This window comes from Heliangelus exortis, chromosome 2 (assembly GCF_036169615.1).
Source record: "Heliangelus exortis chromosome 2, bHelExo1.hap1, whole genome shotgun sequence".
Lineage (NCBI taxonomy): Eukaryota > Metazoa > Chordata > Aves > Apodiformes > Trochilidae > Heliangelus > Heliangelus exortis.
In genome coordinates this window covers 47,795,071-47,820,472 of record NC_092423.1, presented here as the reverse complement: position 1 = coordinate 47,820,472, position 25,402 = coordinate 47,795,071, and the positions used below count along the sequence as shown (strand labels likewise).

Below are 25,402 nucleotides of genomic sequence, written 5' to 3'. Positions count from 1 at the left end.
TCCAGCTTTCTCATGTTTCACAATCAACTCCCTAAGTCCATGCAAAGAGGAGTTGCCTCCAGTTAACAGTGTCTGGGTTTACTATATGAAAGCAAATTGCATCTGCCCCCTGAACTCTCCACAGTGACTTTGGGAGTAGGAAGGCATCAGAACCAGGGGTCCGTCCCAGGTGTGTGACTCTTGTCCACAACTCTCTCTAGATTCACAGGAGGAGCCCTGAATCTAAACAAGGGAAATACTCACCTGTTTGCAAGAAACTCAGTCTCTAGGGGATTGTATAAATAAGAGCAATTAAGTCATTAAATGCCAATATGAAGTAAGAGCAGTTTCTGAAGCTCTTTCAGCTGAAGCTTAAGTCATGAACTAGCTGAACCCAAAACTGACAGTACAACTGCACCAACAGAAATGTTCTTCTGCTTGGATGTTAAGTCACCAGCTCTTGAAATCACTGAGGTTACTCAGTACTGAGATTACTTCATCTCCCCAGCGACTTCCAGGAACTCAGCAATAATTCACCCTCTTGCTTATGAAAAGCTTCTCACTAAAGTCAGACCTAATTAGTGTAGCAAAACCCAGAGAATTACAACACTGCAAAGTGATTGAAATGGCATTCATTATTGATTTGCCATCCATTTCTTCAGTGCCACATGAAGGTAATTAAATTTCCAAACACCACTTCTGTCACAGAAAGAAGACTAAGCTGTGCAATACAGTATGTGTTTTATCATGAAACAACTGTCCTGCTAGTTTTGGACTACATATGTCACATATTTTAAGGTTCTCTGCATTTAGTATTCTTATCCCTTTCTCCTGTGCACGGTCATTCACCAGTCAAGGGATGTGCTAGCAGCTTTTCCCCCACCAAGCAGAAAACTCAGGAGTTGTCCAAAGAAGGTCACAGTCTATCTTTCAGGCTATGCCTGTACAAACATGTGTAAACACTAAGGTGAGTGTGCAACTGTACATACTCTGTGCATCTCCAACCACAATGTTCAGAGCAACCAACACATATTCAAGAATTAGTTGACCAAGTTACGTTCACAGATTTGGCAGGTATCTCAGCATGAGCTACCAGTCCTCTCTCTAAGACTCCCTGAGCACTGTCCTGTATTAACATGGTTAAATAATTTCAGACAAGGTGGACATCCTTGTCATTACCCAAATGCAAATTTTATATTCATTTGTATTCAGGCTGGAAGACACCTACATGTTTCATTTGCACTGCATACCAAAAACACCAATGAAAGTCTGCAGCTATTATCACCCAAACAGTCTATGTGTACAGGACTGATTATGCAAAGATGCAGAACATAGGCAATGTTTTGCATTTAGCACAGCTAATTATACACTTTGCTCAGTACTGTTAAAAAGTACTTCTCAGATCAGAGTGTTTTACAACCACCTTGCATAAGTGAGACCACACAGGTGTCATTGTTTGAACAGGGTAACAAACAACTTGCATCAGATTTTAAATTTTGATCCAACCTTTCTTTCCCATATGAGGCCCATGAAAGAATTTGAAATAGGTACTGGTATGTGATCGTTTACTCAGAAGTTGGCCCAAGCAAGGGAGGGTTGTCTCACAGATTGTATAGACTATACAACTATAAAAGCTTAGTGATTATTATGCTGCAGTCAAGTGAGCATCGCTTCCCTTATATACAACCATCTCTTCATTTTCAAGTTTGCTATGCCCTAGCCCTTCCCTTTTGCTGGAAGACTTCAAGTGTAATTATGTATATGCGTGCAATACATGGCTGATTTTGACTTGTAAACTGATTTAATGCATTTGTGATGCCACTGGCTCCTCGTAGAGCTGCTACAGCATTCACCTGAGGCATGATATTTCAATAGAGAGGAAAATAAGCAATTTTTACTATTTATAGGTTCTTTCTGCAAAAAGAATATGCCCAAAGCTAAATCTAAGGAAGAAACACTACCAAACCTGAAAAAACTGTGACAACGGCTCCTCTGTACTTAGTACTTATTTCAACACTTCAGTGAAAAATCATGTATTGAGATAGAAAAAAAGCAAACCTAAGCCCAGCACAAAAAAGGCTTTAAGAATAATATTTTGGATAAATCTCCTAAGCCCTTCACATTTTCTCCTCTTCAAGAAGGCTACATATTAGCTTTTGTATAAATAAAAATAAAATTCCCACAAGCACAAGAGTTTTTCTAGACTTGTGATAGCATCACGAGACTTTGCAACATTGACACTTATATAAACCCTTGATATCAAATCCAGGCTGTTATTTTGGTTTGAAATTAGAATCAGGGAAAGAAGCTTGTCTCTAGTTAGAAGCATTTTATCAGCCACACAGACTTTCGGTGACTGCACATACTAGCCCTGCAGGCAGGGTAGAGATAAGTGCAATAGCTCAGCCTCAGAGCTTGATTAACCTTTTTTTTTTTTCCACCCCTCCCAGTATCTTCCAGCACAATCTCCATCTCCCTCCAGCTTACTGAGTGTTCAGGCTTCAAAGGATCATGAAGCTCTGATGAACCACACCTTATCAGGACCTCCTCTGTTCCTAATTCCCTTATATTAATACTCTTTGGCTACTATAACCAGAAAACAGGAAGCAGCAAAAGGACAGCTATTGAAATTCATTCTTAGTGTTAAGTAGGTGCCACAGATTTTGATGTGAATATGGTGAATGCACCTGTCCTCACTAAAACTTTATTTGACTTAAGCATTGGAAGCACACAACTCTTTTCTAAAATTTTGGCTTAAGAACGTCCCATGGAGGTTGGAAAGATATCAGTGATTTGAACTGTTTTATAATCCCTAGCTTTGCAATTACAAAGGATAATTGTCCAGCCTGCAAAAAGTAATTTATTCAGGCTCCTAACTGCTACTTCATATCTAGAAACATTTTTTCCCTTATCTCTCCAGCTTGTCTACACCAGCATTCAGTGTGGCTCAGTAAGAAGAATGAAACAAGGGCTGTTGAGGACACAGCATACACACCATATGCATTTAAGGGCAAAGAGAACTCTGCACCAGAGCTACCTGTTAATCCTGACATCCACACCTGGAGCACAAAGAAACCTCAAAGTGATGCAGCCTGTGCTCCATACACCACAACAAGGAGAAAAGTGGGGTGAGCAGCAACAACTGGGAGATTTGCTCTGCATTATATAATCATAGAAAATTAGGTGTTGAAAGAGATCTCAAAAGATCATCGAGTCAAACCCCCCCCTGCCAGAGCAGGGCCACCCACAGGAGGTCACACAGGAACTCATCCAGGTGGGTTTTGAATGTCTCCAGGGAAGGAGACTCCACAGCCTCCCTGGGCAGCCTGTGCCAGTGCTCTGTCACCCTCACAGTGAAAAAATTCTTCCTTATATTCATGCAGAACAGAAAAAAACCTACACTCCCACATTAAACTACAATGCTGAGGTAGGTGTCACCTATGCCATCACCGTTTTCTAGCACAACTTCTTCATCACAACTTCTAACCATTCAAATCTCTGGAAAACCCTCTCTTCCTCCACATCCTACACACAAATGTGAGTTGAGAGTGAATGCTGGACAAGGACAAAAATGTATACAAGGACAAGGACAAAATGTATATTATTATATTCCATTCCATTATATAAACTACATTATGTTTTATTATGTCATATTTATTATATTATGTTTGGGCCATCAGCTTTCCCAGTCAGAGCAACTCTCCTGGACACTGCCTGCAATAGTGTATTTCCCAACATGCTTGCTCTGGTTCTCTTTTCAGCCACTGCTAACCATCCTTGCCAACAGCATAAGTTCCTGCACACTGTGAGACCAGAAGGAAAATTATTCTTATGCATTTCCACTCTGACCTGTCTTCCAGTAGAAATGAAAAAACTAACCAGGCTTATCAACTGTACTTTACCTACAGACCATATAACCAAGCCCTCATTTTCAGACATCACCTGTCTGCTGTATTGCTGCTGTACTAGAAATAATAAGAATAAAAAAGAGATTTTGACTCTTCTCTTTTGTGCTAACAATATAATTAGATAGATTACAAATAATACAGGGCATTAACAGAGTTGGAATGAGCCTTCAGGCCAGTTTGATTCTTGGAATTCTTATGAAATGTAGCTTTGCAGAATAAAAATGTTCTGTTGGCAGGTTTCACTCTGCTGTGAGATAAACATCCATCTTCTGTAAGTAACCATTTCTTCTTTTTTCAGTTTCTAAGAGCAAGTTTTCAAATTACTTGACTCTCACATTGTTATAAAAGAAGGATTTAGACACACAGGACCCAGCTGGTGTATAGATTCACTACAGAGCATATCAGGTACAAGGGATATTAACAAAAGGGACTCAGACCAGAAGCCCTTCAAATAAGGGAAAGAAAAAAAGCCTTGATGAATACCATCTAATCTACTGAGTACCGTGCATTTAATGGGTCAAGGAGCATTCAATTTGTATTAGCAATCCTCAGAACATACTTCAGATGTTAACTAGACTTGTTGAAAGACTTGATGTTACCAGGGTGTAAGCTAGCCTGGCAGCACTGCTAGGCTTTAGCTGGCTATGCTGATAAAAAGCAAACAAGGGACCAGCTCAAACAGAAGTACTTGCTTTTTGTGAGCATGATGACTAATAATTTTTTTCTTTAAACTGAGGGATACAAAAGTAAGTTATTTTTGATCACAGACAAGGGGGAGGGGAGGGTGTCCCTAGATTTGATTTGAAAAAATCGAGGCAACAGCCTCGGCATGTTTATGAGTAAAAATAAGATTACTACATGTCCAAAGCCACTCTGCAATTCCATAAATAATACATGTGTTTGCCTGCTGATCAGAGAAGTACCATGTCTTATATTCAGGTATTGTTTACTGGCAAAGCATTCATGATAAAATTTGTGAGCAAAGATGATTCCTTTTCTGCCTTCTTTCTAAATAATAAATAGTACAAATACCATACTAGTACAAATTGAGATAGCTAAAATTACTTCAATTGTAGCTGATATATGCAACCTGAGAATCTGGCTCTATCATATATTTACATCTGTCCCGGCCGGGTTTTTTTTGGAAGGTGTATTTCTTTAATCCCCTACAGACAAATAAGAAGTGTTCGTTATTGCAGAATCTGCTACGTATCATATTTCTGTATTTTCCCAAACAGATTGCATAGCTGGCATTAGAACAAATATGTTTGTTATTGTTGTAAATAAATAAATAAATTCATAATCTGTCTGCTCAAATACTGTAATTTGACTAGTCAAAAGGAAGACATTTTCCATGATACCTAACAATAACATTACTGATTTATTGGGTACCTCCAGCTACTTTGGTTGGCTCTCACTGTTCTCTTCATCATCCTCAGATTCTCCTCCCTGCTCTATACCATTTTTGAAACCCATTCACTGATCCTCAAACCTTTTTAGGATTCAAACCTTGCCAGGCAGGGCTCTTCCTGTGATTTTGTTTCATACTTAAGAGTCCTAACTACAATGAAATGCTCTGACTGGCAAGCCAGAGCATAAGAGGAACAATCCCTGCAAGAGCCCCAGGGTCTGAAAGCATGAAATCTGAAGGGATGCTCAGTTGCCACTGCTCCCAAGAAATGCCACTGTGAATCACACCTTCTCAGCCCCCTCCTGATGTACTTGGTTCTTGGCAGCTATGAGTTTGCATCTCCAATTGGCAAACCTCCACATTATCAAGAGGTGCAGTCTGCACATCTGGATAAACAGTATTTTTACTAAACAAACCTGTTTGTTCTGTACTACTCTCTGGTTCAGTTTAAACCAAGCTGAAAAATTTACCTAGTTCTCAACAACTGTCCCTGAAGTTGGTTTGAAATGATCCCGTAGTGCTTGGTATGTCTCTTCTAATATTGCAAGACAGCAGGATTAGCAAATATGTGGGACAAACATGAAATAAAGTGCTGAAAATTTTAAGGCCTGAAAATATGAAAAAGTCTCCCTTGTGCTCCAGATTCTCTTATAGAACTTTGAAATTCAGCATGTGTCAGGACAAAGCAATGCAGTCCAGGGAGTGATAGATTTGAAGAAACACAGAAAATTATTAACTGTAACAATTGCACTCTAGTCTCAGGGAAAACAGTTTTTTGTTTCCATTATATTTAGAACTGTATACTTAGTTTTAAGGCATAAATGGAGTAAACTCTGTGTTAGATACTTGACAACTGTGACTTCCCCTGAGCTCAATATATTTTCATATTTACTTCAAAAGACTTAATTAAACAGATTAAAATAATTTGTAAAAAGGAGGTAAAATGCAAAATAGATGTAATGATACTTGCATGCATGTTGGATTCAGAAGACTTTGAGGCACTTTTAGAAAAAAACTACGTAAAATCTCCCTCTGCCCAACATGTTTAAAAATTTGTTTTTTCAGCCAAATTTCTCAAATTTTACACCTTAAAACATTGCTGCTGTTGTGTTTTTGAACAGCCCTATTTTGGTGCATTCCTGTTTCCTTTTACCTAAGATACATTAGAAAAAGTAATTTAGAAAGAAAAGAGTGCATAATACAGTTCTCCTGAAAGATATAGTCTCTGTTAGTATTTCTTCAAACTTCCTAACAGATTTGATTCAAGTTTAATTTGAAGAAAGTGCCTGCAATATTACTCAACCATGGGCTGTGTTCAGTCTGCTTCTAGCAGAGATGAAAAACTGAATCTCTCCCAGATTTGCAGCATTTCAAGATAACAACTCACAAGATTTTTCAGGGAACCTTTAGAGTAGGAACCTCTGAAGTTTATAATACAATTCATGAAAATCAGATTAACACTCTCAAACTAAGATCTACTGGGTTCATTTTGTTGAGCTCAACAATCATTAATTCTTCTTCCTTCATGAACACTTGCATAAATCACAACATGCTACAAATCAAAACTAAGCAATAATTCAGGTATGATCAAAGCCTGTTGCTTGTTTTATATTGGGATTAGAAAATGGTTTTTGTCCCTTTGATCTCCTCTCCTGCCTCACCTAGCAAAATGAGACCCGCTCCTCTCAGAAGCAAAGCCTATAAATCCTGTATTTGTACCCAGGATTATATTCTCCCTGTTGCTAGACAGCTGTTCCAACATGGGTGCCTCCAGCTGTGGGAGAAATGTTATAATTCAGGTTATGAAAGGTGAAAGAATAATCAGCTGCAAACTTCTGTATGGCTCCTGTCTCTCTTTCACCCCCTGGCCAATTGAATTATGCCTGGTCATTTCTCCTGAAACCAAGAGGAAACCTCATGAAGAAAGCAAGAGATAGTTACAAATAGTCCTTCCATATATATATATATATTTTTAACCCTCCTGTACTTTCAATTTCAAGATGGGTATGTATTTACATCTTGTTTTGTACTTTGGGTTTCACCTCAGGCATCTGGTTACGAAGCAGCCAGTCGTCTCCATATTTTGTCCCCTATTAGGCTGAGGTACACAAGTGGTTACTTCTTGCCTCTTGACATAGAAGGAATTTGTACTGTTATCTCTGAGGTCCCTTCTGAGAATCTTGCATTATGCTGTCCTGTTTGGAGATCTCTCTTTCATTTCAGTTTCTAAATGGAACAGTGATTTCCCTTTGGTAACTCCCAATTTAGTCATTTATTAATCCTTGCAGCAGTGGAAGTGGCACAATGACATCTGGAGATCAAAAGGCTGGATTTCAGAGTAATGTAAATCCAGGCAACCCTGCTGAGGTAAAGGAAGCTACAGTGGCAGACCTGCTGAAAGCCTTCAAGAATAATAATAATAGGGCCTGAGTTTTACTTCTTTTCCTTCTCATTAATAATCCACAGTAAATATGATTGCAAATGTAATATTAATCATACTTGACTGTTCTCATGTCTGTCCACCTATGAAATGTGTATCGCTACTTTCCACTATTTATCTTATGAGAAATTAAAGCTCAATACAATGCCCTTAGACCTTTAAAAAAAAAGTGTTCTGCTAGAAAACTGCTGGTCTACCTATAGTAATGATTTTCAGCAGTTTATTTTACCTTTTGTTTTTTCTTACCAGTACAGCTTTATAATCCTTTAAATGGCAGTATTTCTCCTGAAGCAAGTACAGAAATATATGTGGCAGGGTGGTTGACACTAACTGGGGGAAAACCAACACTAGATCCTACATACTGTATAATGACATTTGTACCATCTTAAAACAAAAAGGAAGACTGAGATCTACTGGGAGCTGTTATAGTTAATATTCTGTCAGTGTTTCCACTCCTGCTTCTGGGGTTCCAAACTTACGCAGTTAAAATTACTTTGCAATGAAAACACGTAAGTGCTCAGCTCTGCCACGAAGGTACTGTCACGGGGCCAAATCCTTAAGTCTTTGCTTAGTGCCAGCTCCTGCTCATTTCAGCTAGCATGTTTCCTGAGTAAAGGCTTGGGGTTTGCCTGGGTTGTTTGGTTTTTTTAATTTTTGTTTTGAAATGAAACTTTTTTTTTACTGTTTTACTCCAGTAAAACAAAGGCTTTCTGCATGCAGCATGAAAAAGATCTGACCCCATTTGGCACCCTGTTATCTGGTTGACTTTTTCAACCCTTCTTGTTTCCCTCCTAACTGTTAAAACCATCTCTGCCAATCTCTGCTCCTCTACAATCAAACATAGATGCAAGGGGACAGCTATGCTTCTTGCTTCTTTTGTCTTTCCTAAACACTTTTTTCAAATTCATGCTTTGTGTGAATGAATTCTGCCCAAACTTCTTACTTAGCAACTGTACTTTAACTCTCAGATGATATTATCTCATTTTTGGAACAAAGTAAAACCCAGAAATACAATGCCAGAATTCGGATGCTATATGGCTATTGGCTTAAAAAAAAGCCCCAAAACACAGATACTCTGTCTCTCTGATCCCACAGTTTTCTTCGTTATATTCTTTGATGCCTGTACATAACCAGATCAAAATTTTACAGCTTCTTTCCATCTTTCCATTTCGAACTCTTCTCAGTAGAAAATGAGGTAAGAGCTTAAGCCTTACAGAATATTGTTTGTTGGTTTACATCCAATTTTTCTTTTTCACATTCACCTTCCCCTTCTTGTGCATACTTTTGCAACCAGTAGCAAATTTGCAGTCTTCCATCTTTTCCACTCCCAAAGACTGACATTGTCCCACCCTTAGAATGCTGCTTCTTGCCAGCCACTCTGGAGGCAAGGGTGTGAGTGGCTGCCCTGGCACTGCCTATTCTGAAACCACAAGTCTGACAGGACCCACATGGTCCTGGTGCAGATCCACGTTGCTGTCCTGACACCACTCTGGCCTGAAGTCCTGGATGGGGATAAAGAGCTAACAACACAGGTCGAGCAAAGATAGTTAATTCCTCTGGCCTTGTCTATGCTTCACATGGGTACCCACCAACCGTCTTTCATCTCATATTTCCAGACCAAAAAGTCCTATGGCAGCTACCAGATATGTAATAAATGCTGTGTCACTTAGGTTTTTTTCTGCATAAATACATCTGTGTAAAAACATCTTCCTTATTAGTTGTTCTGCACCCAGTTATCTTACTGTCCACTGTGGCAGAGATCTGCCTATTTCTAGATCCAGTCCAGATCTGGCACATTTTCCACTAAAGCTCTTCTCAAGGTGCAGCTTAAGGCATGCATTTAGCCCTTTCAACACAGCTACTCTAGTTGTTTTCTGATTTTCAAAACGTATTTCCAAATCATTTTGAGGAAAATTATGCCTGTAGTATCAGTTTCTAAGGAACCTGTTACTAGTACAGAAAGTATTTCTGTCTCTTTTTTGTCTACTTGTTATTACATCTTAGTCATGCCCAGCAAAAACTGCATTCAGTGTCCTATATAAAGACCAGGCCAACTGTCCACAAGACGAATCTGTTTAACTTGATGATGATATGGTCATATATAAGACATACAGTTAGCTGGTACTTCAGGAAGATGTTTGAAGTCCTAAACACAGCTTTAAGAACCTGACGATGTAAATACATATGTTTGTAGATGTTAATTGGCAAGAATTTTTATGAGATACACATAATACATCTTTTGACTCCTTTTGCCTCAGGCTCAGCCAATTCTTTTATATTTTTTCCCTACACCTCCAAGCTGCTGAACATTTTCAGCCAGCTATTGTTTCAAGATAACCCTGCAAAACAAAACCATTTTATTTTTATCCTCACCAGCTGCAAATTACCTCTATCAAAGCTTCAAGATTAAATTGACTACCTGAATTGCAAAAATATGGTTTTATACTGAGATAGCTAGCTTTGTGTGAAAAGATACACATACAGAATACCACAAACAGAAAGGTAGAGAATTTAAGACTATTTCTGAAATGCAACAATTTATTTCTGAATGTTGAAAGATTTTTGTAAGTCCCTCAGGACCCTCTAAAGTCAAATGGTTGCCAGTGAAAACCTGCACACAACAGCTAATAATAAGGAAAAAAGTAAGATGCTTGTAACACTGCTCTAAGGTTGTGATCACTTAATAAACAAAGCATATACAAAGTTCATATTTTTGGTATTGAAAGAGAAAAGAGCTGATGGCATTGACATAAGATGCCAACAGATTTAATAGGAGTTACTTAACTTGATAGGAAAGTGAGGAAACTGGAACCAGTTAAAACTCTGAAGCCTTGCCTGACAAAAATATCAGTGACTTCAAAAGGGAACAGCACATTGCACGGGGCTCCGTGAGGGATTCAGGCGTGCAGGGGAACAGGGGAACAGAAGAAGGAAGAGGAACGGACAGAAAGGATTTTAAACAATATGAATATGAACCTTGTGTAAGAGGGGAAATTATCTCCCTTTGTCTGGTCTAGTCTATTACAGAGTATTGCAAGTACAATTCTTGGTATCAGCAGAGTGGCACAGACTTATAAGGAGTATGACATATTACAGCAAGGCTCAGAGCTACTGGCCACTGCTGAACCGAAGTGCAAACACAGTGTTAACTTCTGAGATTTATATTCATTTTCTACTGTCAGTTGTTTGGTTTTATTTTTTCTATGCAGCAGTGGCTATGAGTACAACTGCACTGGAGGGGCGATAACTCATGGAAAGAAGAAATTTTTTTTCTAGATCTCAGCAGCTGGTAGCAAAGACCAAATGATGTTACCTCTACTGCTGCTTGAGGAATACTGTATTTATTACAGCATGTTCCCTACAGTGCCAGAAAAAAATAGGTTGGATTTCTCATCTTGTTTAAAAAAGGTCTGACATTTTTGATCAGACTCAGTGGCTACCTCTTATGGCCAGCATTTAGTCACAGCTGAGTTCTCCTCAGAGGCAAATCATACTGTTAAGATTTTTGTTTTAAGGCTTGGCTGTTACTTCTTTGAACCTTTGTGAAATGCTTTTAAATTATCCACATTCTAGCAAGATTCAAGCAGGTCTGTTACAGCTACTGGCATTCATTTAAGCCTTGATAATCTCTAAAGAATCATTTGTCCAAAGCATTTTTCTTGGATACCAGACAGGAACCAGAAAATCCAGTGCTATTGGAGTGCAGGATTGCAGCTCAGGGAAGTCTGTGGAAACCCGAGGTGATGAGGAAACACGAGCAAAAAATCCCTCCAGTGACAGTGCATTTGAAAAGGGATCTCCTGAGCTGCACTGGTTTTCAGCTGCCTATGTTGAAAGGACTAAGATGACAGGGGAGACTAAGAAGAGGGCTTCATTTATTTTGAATAAGGAAGGTTTTCTATTACCTCACTGCCTAGGTTTTAATTTTATGTATAGTTTCCTGCCCATGCATATAAAGAAAACATGAGGTTACATCAAAAGATAGGCATCCACACACAAGGAACAGATCACTTAATACCAGAAAATCTAAAAACACTAACATGCAGCTTATGGTGAATGAAATAAGTATGGCTTGGGTGTAGGTGAAAGTGCAAACTGTTGGGTTTACTTTTTTCAAAGTGTACTTACGGTATGAGTGCCCACATACTTAAGAGTGTTTATAAAACACTTCCCCTAAGAGAAGAACCACTATCCACTTTCTTAACAGAAATCTTTAAAATTGGGAAAGCTTGGAAACCTGGAAGTTTTTCTGGTAAAGACACACCTTGCATTGGCTCTTCATATCAGAGACCCTGGTGCTGGATAAAAGTGGGTAGGAGACAATAGCAGCAGAGAGGAAAGAGCCAGTGAGTGGATGAGCTAGCAAAAAAGTTAACTGTGCACCTGGATCTTTAATGGTCAGGAGGATGAAGTCCATTTGTCATTACAGGTAAATACAGGAGATAGATATAACTGCTGTGAATTTGCCAAAGACTCCTGTGTACCCATACTTCATGAAACAGGTACATGATTCATCTTGTGACTACAGTTTAATAGCATCACTTCCCATTCCAAAGCCTGGATAGGCTCACATTTTTCTCTCCTTTTGTCATAGATGCATAACTTTCTGTTATAGGGCTGGCTGGAAAACTGCAGTTCCACTTTGCAAAAATTTTCAAAGTTTTAATTATTTTGTTCCACACGGACATAAAAAACCAACTGTAGCCTTTCAAAATGTCTTTGAGAGAGCTGTGGACAGAAAAGGGGAAAGTCAGACAGACTAACCTGCCAGGGGAACAGATGACTGACCAGTTTTTGTAGGCAAGGTTCAAGACCTCACTCTGTCAGATCCACAGTGGTGTTCACCCTGCTTAAATTCAAGCTTTTAAGTCAGCTGTAACAGCTGTGGTAAATGGAAAAAGATTTCCCCTCAGAGAGACTAATTCAGAGCACATAAAACAGATTTTTCCTTTAAATCATCTTTGATGAAACAATTTCTGTCTGTGTTCCACTTATAACTTAGGAAGACTGAACTAGCTTAACTGCTTAAAGCTGGTCTCTAATTGCAGGTGAGGCTGTACAATTTAATCTAAGATGCTATTCTCTCCTCTTTTGACTGGAAATGTCACTTGCAAAAAGGAAAAGTTACCTGACAAAAGCTTACACAATCAGGAAAACTCAACATTTGCTCAAAATCAGAAGTTTTGAGACAATGAAAAAAGAAAAAAAAAAAAAGAAAAAAAAATACCAGAAACAGCTAGCAAATCATTACAAGTCACCTTATGTTTATTTGTAAATAATTCCTTAATTGGATAATTTGAATTAAAAGAGGATGTGTGAACACAAGTGAGAAATGAGCTACAAGCACTTATAAATAATATAAACATGTACAGTGAGAGATACAACACAAACCTGTATATGCTGGATCTTTGCCTTGATTGATGCTGGTTGATAATAGTAGGTGCATTTTAAAACCACACTGACCTGAACGTCTTAAAAACTGGATCCTCAATTTAGAGTCAGAAAAGTCAGTGGCACTCTACCAAGTTTACCATGTTGAATTTTTGTCTGGTATATTTTGTTCACTTCTGATAGAGAAATGCCCAGTCCCAAGGCCATTTCACATCCTGAGTATACACAGAGGCAAGTGAGAGGCTGGGTCATGGTTTTTAGCCTCTCCGTTCAATCTTAAGACATTCTGGTTTTAAGAAAAACTACCACAGGATTTAAACTGGCTGGGAATATGCTGGCAAATCAATAATGAATAGTACACCTATATATGTGATGTCTGAGGAGGTGACTTATTTGCATCATGCCCAAAATCTGACTCCTGGCCAACAAAAGCTGATGTCTCCCTTCCATATGCATAAGCAAATTTTGTAAAAACAAATGAAGTTAAATATCAGGGTAATGGAGATGGAAGTCTGCCTCTAAGAGTGTACTCAACAATATGCTATAAAAACCTGCCTGGTTGACTTGGCTCTCTCACCTGAGCTGTGCCTCCAGAGCATACATTTTTTTGTCTTGCTCTGATGAATAAGCTAAAAAACCCCAATTCTAAAAGCTGATGTAAACAGCTTTGTGAATGCCAATTTTGTAGTATTTTGTTTCTTTCTGAATTAAACCTAATCACCAGTTACTATAGGTCAGCTGCATTTTGCTTTTCTATTCAGAACACTAGAGTGCTAAAATGTCTGTGTGGCATTTTAATAAAGCTTTTAAATGGCACTCAGAACTGGAGCATATTTTGTCTACATAAAAGAAAAGCATTCAAGTTGTCACTGTTAGTTGCCTAAAGGACTCTGTCTGCAATTACACATTGAACTTGCAGTCTCATGGGGATGGGAAACACCTCTCACAGTTATTCATACTATGGTATTTTTAAGTTTTACCACTGAAGCCCCTGACCTGTAACGCTTCCATTTGGCAGTGGTTAGCAAACTACTCTCATCAGTTAAACACAGGTCAGCTAAGAAATACTGACCTGTCTATAGGAAAACTTCTATGACACTTATGCAAGATTACAGATGAGAGATTAATTTTTTAAAATAAATAAGAAAATATACATGCCATTTGTCATATTTAATTGCTGGTGCCAAAGACATAAAGAATTCTAATAAGAATTCACTGACAAAGAGCACATATTTTATCAGTTAGTCTACGAATCAAGAAAGGTTCCTCAAACAAACGTATGTCAAAGAAAAACAAGTTATTTCAGTCATTCACACATAGCTTTCTCATTTTCACAGCTGGTCCTCTTTTCTTACGAACACATAAAGTTTGCCTGGAATAGGCAATGTTCATATAACATTGAATGAGCACTTGACTATGCAAGTGGAAATTGTGAAGGACTGACTACTGTATAAATAATATCCAACTCATATGCTCACATCTGAAAGATTGGTCCTCAGCCTGACAAATACAAGCATAAATTCATCAAATATAAAGTTTACCTATCAAAAGTATCCAGCAATGGCTCAGGTAGGCATTAGGAGAAATTTTACACTATACAAGGTGTTAAAGTTCCCATCAGGAGTTAAAGTTGTGAAGGACTGACTACTGTATAAATAATATCCAATTCATGCTCATATCTGGAAGATTGGTCCTCAGCCTGACAAATACAAGCATAAATTCATCAAATATAAAGTTTACCTATCAAAAGTATCCAGCAATGGCTCAGGTAGGCATTAGAAGAAATGTTCATTATACAAGGAGTTAAAAGTTTTCCATCAGGTGATTATGATTTACCTCTCTTTAAGTTAGATAAAGTGTAAGGGAAAAATGAAGCTCTAATCCATGTTTTGGATTTCAAAAGGATAACCTTTGATGTGCTACATTCCCTTCAAGAAATTCCAAGCCTTCAGCACTATCAGCTCCCTAGGGATATATTTTAGATCACATCACACTTTGGAATGTGACAAAAAAGGACCCCAGATAGTATCTGTCTGAAGGTAGGAAGGTCTTAGCAGTGGTCTGGAAAGCAGCACATCTGTAAGCAAGTTACTGCATCTGCCAACAAGCACCGAGTGCTAATGAATGCAGATGACCAGTGCTATGGTCAACCCTGACCTTTGCTGGCCTTGAGGTATCAGGTTAGATCAGAAATGGTCAGATACTTGGATGTGATTGAATGTGTAAGAGGCATAGAACTTCTTCAAAACAAACCTATTAATACTACCTGGAAAATGAAAAGAAATGGAAAAAAAAAAAAATCTGCAAATGTGTGCTCCTGGTAAACTTCATGAAAACAATTATCTCAGAAAGAAAATCTAGGACAAGAAAACAGTGTTGGGGGGGAACAAGAGAAAAACAATATGCAAAGAATGGTGGGGAGGGGAACAAGAGAAATTAAAAAAAAAAATCCAAACCAACCAAAACTGGTGTGCAAATAAAACTGGACCTTTCAAGCACAGTTCCTTAAGTCTAGGCACGTTACTTGTCGAGAAAAGCTGACCGAGTCCTGGCAAAAGGTATATAAGGAAATATCAATGGATAATATCATGGGAAAGAAGAAGAAACAAGATGTGGTACAATAAGGATGGGATAAAAGGCTGGCTTAGAATTTCAACAAACGCTTCATCTTACTTTCTTCCTGGAACAATGATCCTGGGGCAAAATAACAGGAATAATAAGAAAGAGGTTCCAGAAATGAATGGTAAGATACAAAAAAAGGCAATTCAATGTGTCTTCTATGGTGAAAGGGAGAAAAGAAACCTGTTAATTTCCATCACAAAATTTTACTTTGGAAGCCTAGGAAAAAGTTTTCTTAACAAGCTTTATCAAATCATAAGTGACACAAAGTAAAATAGAAGTCCATATCAAGAAACAGGAAAAGCAAAGCTCAGTTTTGTATAGATTTGTAGATCCAACCTCAATAGTACCTGACAACAATAAAACAAAATAAAAGGGTAGATCCTCCTAGACCAGTTGTCTTGAATGAAATAAACAACATTCTAAACAAAGAAAATATTTTAGATCAAACGTAGATTCTGTCTACTAGGAATTCATTAAAATTTCTGTGTATACTAGGGAGAGGGAATCTATTAGCCAATATTGAGAAGAAGGGAAGTAGTGAAGAAATTTTAGGGAAAGTTCAATGGATATTGGTGAAAGGAGAAGTACTAGGTTGAGGGAAGGAGTTGGTGAGTTCTTCAAAGAACACTGGCCTTAGGGTGAATTTTGGTATCTAATTTTATGACTGAATTTAATGTAAAGATTAGGCATGTCATGAGGCTGTTTCCCTCTCATGTGAGGTTGGAGGTATTGTCAAAACTGAGGAGGTCTGGGGTTTGAGGGTGGTGTTGTGAAAATGTTGTGGAAGTTCAGCTATGGAAACACAAGCTTGTGAACCTGAGACATGATCCAAACTTCTGCAGATGAGGACAGACAAATGTATCCTGGATCTACTGGAAATTACAGAGAAATACAATTGTGACCTCTGGCTGACCAAGGGGTTGACTAGGAGACATCATAAGTATGGTATCTGGGAAAGTTAGTGAAACATTAGTGATACTGTAAGAGATCTCATGTTGATTGCAATGCACAAAATGAGTCACCTTTTTTCAAGAAAAATAATTCAAACCTGTAACAGGTCTATGGCTCTGCCACTAGAATAAAATGAAAAATGGAGAGTTTATCTTTCGTCACCCTGGCTTGTTTACTATAGAAAATTAAAGGGTGGGAAAAAATAAAAACGTCTATTCTTACATGATGAAAACCTGCACCAAGAATGGAAAAGAGATGTTTTAAGATAAAGCAACATTATCCAGATTACAATGCCACACAAGCTGGCCAGAAATAGATAGGAATTAGAAGGGAATGAAGGGAACAGGGCATGTCTTAGCTATTAGAGTCCCCAAATGTTGGGAGAGCTTTTTAAAAGTAGCAGTAAAACATGAATTCAACGAGATTACTTTAAAAAAAAGAATACAGCATAAGAGACTGAGACAGTAGGACTGGACTGTCTTCCATCTTTGAAAACAATGCCTTTTCTTTCAGTGAAAACTTCTATTTTTTAGTAAATCCATTTTTTCTACCACACAAAATTTCAGTTAAGTCATCTTTAGTAGTTGAAAAATAATGGACATTGTCTTCCTTTTGGTAATGTCAAAAATATAGATAAAAGAGAATTAACTGATCACATATTTTTGTGCCTATCTCAACGTGCCTAGGAACTGATCTGATATTTATATCAAAGCAAAAACAATACTGGAGTGGTTTAATCAGAAAAAGAATAAGAAAGTGATAAAAGTCAAAATAAATGCAACCATAAGAAGTAGTCCGCTCTAGGAATTATTGATAGGGTATTACTTTCCTGCTCTTAATGAAATCTTCCTTTACTTAATTTTTTCTAGCGCTTCATAAAAGCACATAAAACTATGAAGCTTATTTCTTTCCTTTAATCTTACCTTCACAGTATGTACTCACCATATTATGCAGAGGCATGAGGTAAGATTAAGAAGGAGAACTGTTTTTTTCTTCCCCTTTCACAAGACTTTTTAAGAGCTGTTTGGTGTTCTTTTGAAGACTACAGCAGTCATTTACATACTGGATATTTATCACTGGTGTGGAGAGTGAAACACTAACTGTACACCATACTCCCTGCCCTTTTAAAATATTAATTGATGAATAACCATCTATGGAGCCTCATAAAGTATTAACTCTTTAAGTGGGGAAGATCTCTGCTTAACAGCATAGCACAAATCTTACATGACTGAAATCTCATTCAATCCTATTAGAATCCAGAATGTTTTAAGATGTTTACTTTAATTCATTATCTAATATCAACACCTATTTTTGAAACCTCACATAAGCATTATTGCTCTATTGGGCCAGCAGGACAGGAGAAAAAATAAATTCAATCTTTTTGACCAATGTGGGGATATACATAAATGAATTCCACATATTGAACTTCAATGTTTAATCCTTTTCTTAGCTTTATACTTTTTAGCAACTTTCATTTTATGTACTGAATATCAGGTTCTCTCATGTTTGAACAGTTGTGCTAATTGTCCTGAATTGCCCTACCTGAATTTGAAGATAATGGTCTGCATTTCCCTCAACACTGTCCATTAGATTGTCAGTGTATGGAAGTGTCATAGTAAGACAGGCTCATTTATTTTTTGAAATAAACAGTCTGGATGCCACTGTACTGATTTGGATGTCTAGTGGGTTGGTGGTTTTTCATTTTTTTTTATAAATTTTTTTCATGCTTTTATTTTCATTAGCTATTCAACTACTTGCCTAACTGTCCTGAGTGTAAGCAATTTATTAGGCCCATGAATTTTTGGTTCAGAGGAAAAATTTAAAGCTTTCACACCAAAGATGCATGACCACGGTACATCACAACTATAGCTGGACTTTATAAAAAGTAGATGGACATGGGCAAAGCTGTGAAAAAAATTTTTGGTCTTCAGAGATACATACTAATATCTACAAATATGTAACTTTCACATGAGAGACTGCCTTCAGTGACAAGGCCAGGGCTTTATACCCCTTCTGGGGTGTATGAGAGTCAGAAAGGTTTTTATCATATTTGAAATTAAGCACTGATTGCCTGAACAGCAGTGCTGATCATCCCTGCTGGTACTACTTCAAACATCACAGATGCTCAGACTCCCCCTAAAAATTAAAAATGGTAAGGAAGTTTTCTAAGATATACTGTATTGCCTATGAATGCCCTCAGTCATTATTCACAATACAGAAATAATGACTTGATTCACACCTAAAGAAATCAGCTGATGGGCTCTTTCCTCTTCATATAAAAATATCAGTTAAATACAAGAAGGATATAAGTATCAGAGTTATGTTTCAACTATGCCAAAACATAAATAAATATTGCCAAGTGCAGAAAATGATTCTTTAAATACATATTCCTTCAAATTTCAGTTTTCTTACTGAATTCCAAGGTACTTTTACATAAGAAACACCAGAAATATGATCCGTGATTGCTGCTGCTAGATTCTTGCTTATATTGCTAAGTCAGTGATTGTACAATTGTGTAGTGTGCCTTTAATTGCTACCAGGAGGAAGAAATTTTCCCTTAGGATTCATTAGCTAATGACTTCCTCCCTCGTTGAGCTGTAAATCTACAAAAGTCATTGGCAAACTAGTAATTTGTCTTCTTGGAAGCCAGATGTGAAGGACCTAAACAGGTGTGAGCCATAACTACAAACATATGAATGTAATAAAATTAGCAATTACATGTATTTGTATGGTACCCTCCCAAAGTTTTCCTAGTAAACTTTAAGTATCCACTCAGGTCACACTTAGGTGTGAAGTAAATGTTTTCAAGAGCCAATAATTTAATCTAATAATTATTTGGTTTGCAATTTCCTTAACCATTCAAGTTCCAGAGCTTTTAACACTGTAGCAGCACATATAGTGCTACAGGATGGCTCTGTTATACCAGTTGGAAGTTGTGTTGATCAGAGAGTACACTGAAGGTACCACACATAAGGTACTTGAGGACACACAGTCCAAAAGACACATCTGTGTTATACAGCAATATATATATTATATCATAAAGCAAGCATATATTTAAAACACATAAGTGGGTTTGCTCTTAGGGCCCAAGAAATGTGGTGAACTGAGTGTATTTTAATGTCCTCTTTCTGAGCAGTATTACTGAAGCCAAGGTGGCCAGGAGGAGGAGGACATGCATGAAGGTCCAGTTTTTCAGATTTTCGTGTCTACGTGTGCTCACCTGTAAATATTCTCCTAAGCCACAGGAAAAGGTGGTGGGAGTATTTTGCCTTTATTAAAGAGAGAGCGGCTTTCCTGTGACTGGGGTGTGTGACCAACACAGGAGCAATGCTACTTGGTAGCAGCCTGAAGTTCTGCCTCTCAAAACTCATGCTAGTCAAGAATTGTAATATCTCCTCTGCATCTTCTTCTAAGTACACTCTGATGCTAGATATGCTAGATAAAACCTCACCTGGATTTTGGACTACCAGGGGACAATGTGTCACAAGTGTCTATGATTACACAGGACTGGAAGCAAGCTTGCTACATTAGTTCTCTATTCATTTTTCAAAATTGTTCTTCTGCTCAAATGTTTTCAATTTCATTTTGGGAGGTTGCTATTACCCATGTTGTTTCTGTTCCTACATTTGGAGTCGTAATAGTGTTTTGCAAGTGAAACAAGTCATTGTGGGGTCATTAGATAGTGCACAAACTGTTCCCCAGAAACTGCAGCAGACATGAACCTGTTAACCTAAGCAACAGAGAGTACCTGAAGAAAGCTTAGCCCTCTGTGAATGACAGGATGTTTCCCTCAGCAGGGGACACTGTGAGATAAAAGCTTGCAGACAGGCCTTTAGCAGAGACTGACTTACGCCTTTGTCAAAGTCCTTAGCTTTTGAAGTATATCACCTCAAACAACATCTTCATCAAATCACTGAGATTTTTTCCATCCACTGAGATCAAAAAAAGAAAGCTTATCTCATCATCAGTGTTCAGAAGGTTCTTTTGACTCCATCTACTGAAATGACAATACAGCATGCTTTCTGATCCTATTTGTAGTTCTTAAATGTAAACATGCAGATTAGACGCTTACTAAAATTTTTGTATGCAAGTAACAGCACCAGCTGCAAGGTCATAGCTTTTGCCTGTTCCAGTGTATTGCTTCAGATGCTCACAAGACTGGAAAAACTGATGTTAACAACGTTTGATTATACACCAGCCTGTAGCCTTTCTGTTCTCTTGCCTTGCAAGCACACGGATGCACAAACAACAAGAAGGGAAACCACATGCAGCGCTTCACTTTTTCTCAGTTTGGGACTGACCAGGCTGGTCAGTTTGTCTTGAGCAAAGAAAGCACTCTGTGACCCAGTGGGAAAGTCCCTCAAGCACCATTGTAATGAAGTGTCTGATGATGTGGAGTGGCACGTCGAGCTCCATAAACACTTGCCAGGCACTGAGTCATGACCAGAGCTGGGAGAAGAGGGAGAACACAGCCCACCAGGCCCTGTGAACAGCCCAGCACACATCAGGAGCTGGTGCTGGCAGTGCAGTGGAGGCTCCCCTTATTTTTGGGTCCTCATTGCAGGGCTTGAGCTTCCCATTGGCCAAAGAGCAATTCGGCAATTCTGGAGAAGTGGTCTTGGGGGGCATTTATATACTGACCAACACAACCTTTTTATAGCCTGGGGTTAAACCAATAAACTGTTTACTTTTCATTTCCTATAAAATGGAAAGACTGCAGCAGTGTCCCAGTAGTGCTGAATGGGTATAGTGAACAGTGTCTGCTATTGCTGCTGGGAGAGCTCTTTTCTTTTCAAGAGGCTGTTTTACATAGGGAATACCTTAGCTCTCCTCCTTTAAGTATAGCATCTAATAAATTAAAAAAAAATATATAAAAAATCCCAAAGCCCACGTCAGATCTCTACCCACACAGACAGATAATTTTGACTCCCTCTCCAGTAACCCAGCTATAGCTGCAGAATAAGGGAGCAGTCTTATGTTAGACCGAGGCAGCCACTGCCTTTAAACTCTGGCCAGAACAAACCTTTACTGTCAAACAGATGTTTTGCTCACAGAGTACCTTCCTAAGGCTATACCTAACTGTAAGCTCCTAGTGACAAAGACCTCCTGATTTTTACTTATTTACCAAGCACACAGCATCGCTGTGAAGTTCACAGGAAGATCTGTCAGGTGCTATAATGGTATCAATCAGTCATAAGTAATAGAAGATCAGTAAAACCACATTATCCAAGTAGGCTGCAAAGAACATAATTATCTAAGGTTACTACTTGTCTTCATTTACCTCTCTATCTTCCAAGTAACATACTGTCAGGCAGAAAAAAAACTTTTTGCCAGTCAATTAAAAACCCAGAGGCCATGTCATTTGAGCTGAAAGTTGGTTTTCAGTAACATTTAAAATATTAATTAAGAAAAAAAAGGCTCTGGAAAACATTCTTTCCTAGGTAGTGTCCATAAGATTATTGTGCCAAAAAGTGTCACTGACCACTTACACTGCTGGCTCGTTAAACAGTGAAAGTTCATTGATGGGTCTGCCAGCAAAGGGGAGGCAGGTGAAACACTCCAAGCCCCCAGGCAAAATTCTCTTCTTTGAACCTGTGAGAAAATCAATCTTTCCAACCATGAACACAGCCTTTTAAGTGGTCTGATGCTTGGTGTGAAATTAGCTAACATTTACTGACACTGATACTCCCCCCCCCGCCAGACCGCACCACTTCCCCAGGCCCTTACTCTAATAAGGAGAAGAAAACACAAGCAAAAATCCACAAACCAAACCATCTCAAAAGGCAGGTATTTGCCTGCTTCAGACTCCAAAGCTATCCAGCTGACACAGAGAATTCAGAAGTAGGAGTGGCAGAGCAGGCACCGCAGTAAGAGGTGGCTCACAGCACTCCACCACTGTTCCCGGCACAGGACTCCAAATAAAAATCAAAGCCACGCATCTCTTTTTAAAAAAAAAAAAAAAAAAAAAAAAAAAAGAGTTAAAAAGAAAAAATTCCCCACATCTGATTATCTGAGTACCTTTGATTCCTGGCTGGTAGTTGATGCTGGAGAGGGGGGCTGCTCTGTGCTCTCCACTTCATTCTCTTTCTCCACACTATCCACGCTGACTTCAGCCGTGCTGCTCGGAGGAATCATTTTACCTCTAAAGCACTGCTACTATCAGGAAAAAAGCTACAGACCTTTCTCGCCTTTTTTCATTTAATATCCTCCTTCTCTGCTCCTCTAGAGCAAGTGAACTCCAGCTGCTCCGTTTCACTACATTTGCAAGACTAGAATTCTCTGGATTTTTTTTTCTTTTCTTTTCTTCTCCTCCCTCCCTCTCTTCCTCCTTCCTTCCTCCCTCCCCTGTGTAATACTGCTGCGAGGGGAGTAAGTTATCGCTCGTTCCGTAGGTCAGTGGTGTGCCTGCTCCTGTGTTTTCCCCGCTCCGCCTCTCCTTTGCGTGAAGCCCGGAGGTGTGGAGCAGAATCGTGACTCTCAGCCCCGCGACCAGAGGGGAGGGAGCCGAAGCAGAAAAGCCTGAGCCACGCACACGGGGCACCGGAGGGAGGAGTTGTATTTCTGATGCTGTGAATAGCTTTGGAGGAGCATGTGCTGTCATAGTAGTGAAAGAAAGTAATGCGCGCATGCACACGCACACACGGAGGTACAGGGAGCCAGGAGATGTGGGTGAGGTTTGGAAGCATTTTACCTGTTAACGGGAAGAGATGGCAGAGTTTGAAGTGTAGCTTGGTATTCTTAAAAATCTTTTCCCGAAGAAAGGCTTTAGGGACAGAGGGGAAAAATGAGTCTCCCCTTAGCTTGTCCCAGAGAAGATTATTTAAAATCTTAGCTATGCAGTGTCTCTAAAGCTATCACCTTGCCTTACACCTCAAACTTGCTAACAAGTGACAGGACAGAGTCAGGAAAGAGTCACCCGTGAATCTACATGTTTTGTGCTCCCCTTCCTGGCAGGGAAGCCCAGCTCTGAGCCATGCACACGTAAGCAGGGTTAGCTGGAGCTCCCGCTGCTACAGGCATCCTATACCTGTGGGTTGTCATAGTGACAACACTCCATCAGGCAGCTACAGAGCAGAGGCAGCTGTTAGGATGGGCTTGCTGGCTTCCCCCAGTGCTTCCCCTGATCCCCATTCCTGAGGATGCAGAACCTGAAGTCACTCTTGGGTCTGCAGTAATACTGCCAGAAGGTCAGCACGACTTTGCTGGCTGGCTCAGACTGCTTTGTAGTACTGGAGATTTTGTCTCTGGTTTAAATCTGCTGCAAAGGTGCCTGTCAGGTCTTTTCCCTGCTGAATTAAGGTCTGTATTGTGAAAGGCTGAATGGATGTGCTTGCAACATGATAGATGCTTTGCAGAGCAGGAGCTACTCCATATGGTTGGTGGAGATGCCTCTTTCATTTAAAGAAAACAGAAAAAAGCAACCCAAACATGTTTCCAATAAGCAATACTGACATCCTGGAAAGTGAAAAGAAAAAAACTGTCACTTAGTTTATGTACACTGGGGGTACAGGTGCTTGGAGGTGATTTGCTGAGGTCTGAATCAGAGAGGAGCTTCAGTACCTTTTAACTCTGGGACAGGGTACCAGATTCCCTTCCAGTCACACCCCTTAGAAACACAAATGCTACTTGGAGCTGTCTTGCAGACCTCCTCTGCCTCAAATAATCTATGTGTGAAAGTGGATGCAAGTTTTCAAGGTAGTAGGGGTTGTACAGATGAAAGACAGAGCAGAAATTGCTGTGCAGCCTCCATATTCTCAATACCTATGCAGAAGCCAGAAAAAAAGATAAATCAGCTTTTCTTTGAATCCTTGGTTAATTTTCAAAACTGGCAGTTAAATGGGAAAAGAAGCTTTATATCTTTGAAACAGAACATATAAGATACTGAACTCTTTAGCAGACAATTAACACAAGATGCAGCAATACTGTTTGTACAGCTTCTTCAGGGCAAAAGTGCATCTTAGGAGCTGGCCAGTAGAAAATATTATTTGCCCTGTAGTCACTAACACCATTACAGAGGCCAAAAAGAGAACATACTAGTTGCTGTTGAGACAGTGTCAGTGACAAATGAGTTGGAAGCAAGGAAACATAGAGCTCAGAGGGGCAGAATTGGCAGGTTAAAGTATTTGTTTCCAAGGGTTTGATTTCTAAAATATAGCAAGATCTTAGACTGTTCTCTTTACAGCCAGAGGGATTCTCCAGATACAAAGCTCATTTCTGCCACCCAGCAAGTGAGATTTGGGCTTTGGTGTATAATCAGCCTCTTAACAATGAACAAGGGACTGGGAATAATCACAGTTTGGGAGAAGTAGGGCAGGTATAGGTAATGGAGATACTGGCAGGCTTACAGCAATTGAATGCTCCAGCAATGGTATCCCTTGGTCCAGACTAGCACAGCCAAGCCAGGGCCAGGGCACAGGGTCTGACCTCTGCAAGGACTGTTCTCTTTGCCCAGCAATGCAACAGGTAAGAATCATGAAACTAATTTTTTCCAGTTCCCCAGCAGTGCTGTGAACCAGTCTCTCCCGTTAGTAGGCTAAAAAATACCTTCTGGTGAAGTTGATCACCTTTGAAATGGACCTGGGGTGGCTGGTTAATAGTTAATTCTCTAAGCATTGTAAAATCCTCATCATGTTTTGTATGAAAAACTTGTAACGTCACGAGTGTGTAAGTGACAATCATACCACACTCTACTCCAATTTT

The 25,402-nt window shown here is 39.1% G+C and overlaps 1 protein-coding gene across 1 annotated transcript in view; it reads right to left on the bottom strand.

The window, feature by feature from the left end:
- STAC (SH3 and cysteine rich domain) overlaps positions 1-23,131 on the bottom strand; it is a 74,076-nt gene extending 50,945 nt beyond the window's left edge. Inside the window, exon 1 of the mRNA XM_071736012.1 lies at positions 22,721-23,131. Within this exon, the coding sequence (XP_071592113.1) occupies positions 22,721-22,837 (117 nt within the window). The 5' untranslated portion in view covers positions 22,838-23,131. The remainder of the gene's footprint in view (positions 1-22,720) is intronic.
- Positions 23,132-25,402: the final 2,271 nt, after the last annotated feature.